The 4,629-nt window shown below is 38.9% G+C and overlaps 1 protein-coding gene across 1 annotated transcript; it reads right to left on the reverse strand.

The window, feature by feature from the left end:
* Positions 1-1,737: 1,737 nt before the first annotated feature.
* LOC118753374 (E3 ubiquitin-protein ligase MGRN1-like) lies at positions 1,738-4,629 on the reverse strand. The gene is made up of 3 exons (XM_036488249.1): positions 3,517-4,629; positions 2,114-3,422; positions 1,738-2,050 (listed from the first exon to the last, which is right to left on the reverse strand). The coding sequence occupies exons 1-3, from the start codon at positions 4,357-4,359 to the stop codon at positions 1,881-1,883; spliced, it is 2,322 nt and encodes a 773-aa protein (XP_036344142.1). The 5' UTR covers positions 4,360-4,629; the 3' UTR covers positions 1,738-1,880.

A 4,629-nucleotide genomic window follows, 5' to 3' on the forward strand; every position in this document is an offset into this window, starting at 1 on the left:
AAAATGGTTTCAAAAAGAAACACGAATCAAAGCTAATTTTTAGGTTAGATTCTGGGGCTAGCGATTATTTGGTAAATAATAATTTATTTTTTAACAACACGAATTTTGCTACGTAGCAACTTTACACCTAAAATGCTACTCAACGTGAGCTCCCCTGATATGTCGAGAATACATGTCTTTGGTGGTAAAGCTATGGCCTGGATACCAAGTCAAAAAAGAAAGAAGCTTGATGCAAAAAGTCAAAAAGCGGTAATGATCGGTTATACTCCAAATGGGTACAGACTATGGGATGTTGTAAAACAAAGAGTCCTCACATCACGGGATATCAAGTCCGACGAAAATTGTTTTCCGTTTAAAAAGCTAGTTCCTGCGGAAGATCCTGTTTCAATTATTATAACTCACGAGCAACAAGGGGATAGTGGTGCCGAAACTCAAAATCATAACAATGATGATAGTGATGTTGTTGTCGTGAGCGAAAGTGAGAAAGAAAATCGAAATCATGATAACGATGTCAATGCACCGGATGATAAGAATAGTAACGCAAGTGAAGAAGGCGAGGATTGCTTTGCGGATAGTATTGGTAATGAGCTACCGGATGCCGTGGCCAAAGAAGGCGAAACCTTCCCGGTAAGCTTCTTGATTTCTTCACCAGTTGTACTGCCGATATTGCATCAAATTTTCCCCTAGATGTTCCTGAAAATTTTAAGGATATTTATGGAATATTTCTCAAAGAAGAAATATACATGTCCCTGCCAGAAGGGGTTATTAGTGATGACAAAGGAAAAGCTTGCAAACTTATAAAGTCTATTTACTGTCTCAAACACGCCCCCAGATGTTGGAACCAGGAATTTAATTTTGAAGTTGGGCTTTAGCCGTTCCAAGCACGACTATTGCCTTTACACAAAAAAGGGCAAGCTTGGTGACTTACTAATACTTGTGCTATATGCTGGCGACCTACTTATTGCTGGAAATAAGTTATCTACAATAGACGACCTTAAAAAAGAATTAACAAAGAGGTTTGAGATGTCAGATTGTGGTCCATTAAGATATTTCTTGAGTATGAAAATTGAAAATTCAAAAAATGGTGTGCAACTATCTCAACAAGCAAACATTGAAAAACTTTTGGAATGTCAGAGTGCAACCCAGTGAAAAGTCTAATGGAGGAAAATATGCATTTGATTTCTAGAGAAGACACAAGTTCTTTGGAAAAAAACCATACAGAGAGCTTTTGGGTAGCCTCATGTATATAATGCTATGTGTACGACCCGATATTTGCTTTGCTGTTGGATATATGGGCAGGTTTCAACAAAACCCACCTGAGCAACACTGGCAAGCCCTAAAGAGGATCGTGCGGTATATAAAAGGTACAAAAACGCTACGTTTGGAGTTTAGAAATGGAAATGGTTTGTCATTAGTTGAATATGCATATACCAGTATTAATTACTCGTACGTTACCCACCAAAAAACAAAAATCGAACCAAATATACATAGCGCACTTTGCAAGTGGACTACTCAAATATGCTGCATCCATTTCAGCTCTCAAAGCAAATAAAAAAATAAAATAAAAAAAAACAGTGGAAATAAAGTCGAAAGCTCACGATAAACTGCAAATTAAATTATGAATCCGGCGGGTAAACATGATCATTGGCATTTATTATTAAAAGAGTGAACAACGCAATCGGTGTTTTAAAATTTTAACCTGAAAAATTGCCTTATAATAAAATACGCCAAGCCGGATCCATCTCCACATTAATTTATGTATTTATATGTATGTATATCTGAATACATATTTATGTAAATATTTGTATAATGTCAATTCATATGCTTTTCACTCGTCACTCCATGAAATTTGTATATATTTATCTTATATGTATTTCGACTTAAACATTAACTGCATTATGCAGAGCTGTCTTGTCATCCACTATAATATTTGCTGCCGCAGTTGCCGCATTCGAACTTAGTAGTTGTTTAGTCGATGAACTTGACGAATAGCTGTCACTAGAACTGCGGGTAGACGCTGCATTCCCGCTTATTGGATTGTCCAACATGTCTTTATCAAGCGAGGACAAACATCAGTTCTACAAAACTAACTGCAACATAGACAGATACTCACCTGGTAGAGAACTGACATTGCATTTCATTTCCCCTACTACATTGTTGGGTATTCCTACGCTGCCGGGGTTGCTTCCTGGTCCAACTATATTGCCCACTGATGTTGACTTCTTATGTAAATTCTTTTTTACTAAACTGTTGGCCCCTTTAAAACTACCAGCATTCCCCTTCAGGCTGCCCAACTTGTCTCCGCTCTTAGGTCGTTCACGTTCTGGACATAGGGGACTTAAAATAGAATTCTGCGTGTCTTCGGGTGTATAGTAATCAGAGTCGTCAGCATTGACGGCTGTGGTCTCAATATTACCACAAGATGTGTTGTCAGTGCTCCCACTCAAATCTGGGCGTTTATTTTTTTTCAACGATATAGTAGTTTTCATTTCCAAACCTTCTTCGGCCTCGTTATCACTGCCATTGGTGATGACCACTTCCTTGTTTCGTGATATATTTATTTTTTGTTTACTATTTGGAGAAAGTAGCGGTGATAGCTTCTCATTTTCACTGTCATCCTCTTCCATATCATTTTGTGATGATGTCGAATTTGCACTGTTCGTATTTGAAGCACGTTTAACCTTGGGCACCTTCAAACTGTGGCGCTCATTAATAATTTGCAACTTATCTTGTGAATGGTTTGATTTCGTTTGTTTTTCTAATTTTTCTGTTGGCAGTGATTTTTTGTTAACAACCCCCACATGCCCTGCAGCAGCTCCAGAAGATGTTGTGTTGTTCACATTAACTTCATTTGTTACTTCTACAACAGAGAGCGCTTGACTATTTACGTTGTTAGTACCAGTAATGGTGCCCACTTCACTTGTATTAGTTGAAGTTGAGGCGTTCTTTTTTATTTTGGATCGCCGTTGATTTGGCTTTAGTGGTGAGGTGGCCTTATGGTTATCTGCCGCCAATGCTGCGGTATGAGTAACACCGTCAATCATGTCGCTATCATTTGTTCGCGGTCGTCCTACAAATTGTGGAGGTCCATTGAGTGCTTCTATTAGTGATACTGGAATGTAGCCCGGCGGTATGTGTTGATCGCATGGGGCTGGTTCACCTGGGGCAGACGTGGGTGTATTTTGATGTATTGTATGAGAACTTACGCCTTTTTGCACGGCTCGGATTTGTAAAAGTGCGCGAAAAGGGGCACGACAAATAGGGCAATTATTTGCCTGGTAACGTAGAGAATCTGCGCACGAATTACACAAACACAGATGTCTACAGGGTAATATGAGTGTGTCACGGGTTTCACTCATACAAATAACGCATTCACTGCCATGATCGTCGATTTCTTCATCGATTGAGCTTTTGTTGACTGCCTATATATGTACAGTAAAATAGAAATACATATGCAAGCATTGAAAAAGAATTTGGAAACAAATAAAATATTAAACTATCTCTTTATTCACATACCTTGTTTTCGATCCCATAGATTTCTTGCAGAAGATAGCAGAGGCCATCGACAAAAATTTTTTGTTTAAGAGCACGCAAGACGTAGCTGTTAGTTTCTGGATGATGATCAATAACACATATTGTTGTATGCGACTGGCGGCAGTCTTCGTTACCTTCCTCCACGACACAATGAATAGCAACTGGGTACTGTTCCTTCGTAGGGTTGTAGATAAAATCATCTTCAGGAATTAATTGGGGATTGAAAACGTGACCCGTCTGAGAGAAGAACTGATTTATGCCTTTTTCATAGTGATACGTTTCGGAAGTTAAGCCATCTCGTGGCACAAGAGTCACACCGCTGGGACTCACTTCTTCGGTACAAAAATAATAAATCGTAATGGCGCATTTCGCATCCGAATCAAAAGTAAACTCAATATTGTATAAACACGGTGCGTGTTGCCCATTGCCATCTCCACTTCCACCTAGTTCGTTGGTGGTTGCATGGCCGTCAATGTTATCTATGTTGGAATTTGAAGATGATATTTCGTGTTTTTCTTGGGAAACTCGAACAAAACGGACAGATTCCTTGCGTATATTTACTAGACTTTTAAGAGTTTTTGTTGGTTCACTGGCTTGTGGAGGTGGATACGGAAATGCGGTTGGTCGACAGCCCAGAAAATTCAAGTCGGCATTTTCGCCAAATAGGTACGATTCTGGTTGCGGCGTGTCGAAGCGCTCTCCGCCCATAATAAAGTGACTGCCGAAAAAATTACCTGATCGCGGAGGATACTTGTATGCATGAGTTGAATTGCGTTGCTCAGCTTCTTCCACAGCACCATTCTGCCTGCTCGTAAATGCACCCATGAATTGAAATATTTGCGTGATATACCAGTAAAATGAGGTTCAGAAAGTGATTTGGCCCCTACTTTCATAAATATAACCAAATCAATTCTGATAAATCCACTTATACTTATGCATTTATTACACACTTCCACTTTATTTTAAAAGAACTCAGTGTAAAAATAAAAACTTTCTTTGCTAAGAGATTGCAAAACTAGTTGAAATTTTCACTTGTATCGATTGAAAAATATTTATAGTACACAAGAGGTGTGTTCAACCCTACGAATGATAGAA

The sequence above is a fragment of the Rhagoletis pomonella genome, unplaced genomic scaffold (genome assembly GCF_013731165.1).
Source record: "Rhagoletis pomonella isolate Grant_MI unplaced genomic scaffold, Rhpom_1.0 Rhpom_scaffold_02394, whole genome shotgun sequence".
NCBI lineage: Eukaryota > Metazoa > Arthropoda > Insecta > Diptera > Tephritidae > Rhagoletis > Rhagoletis pomonella.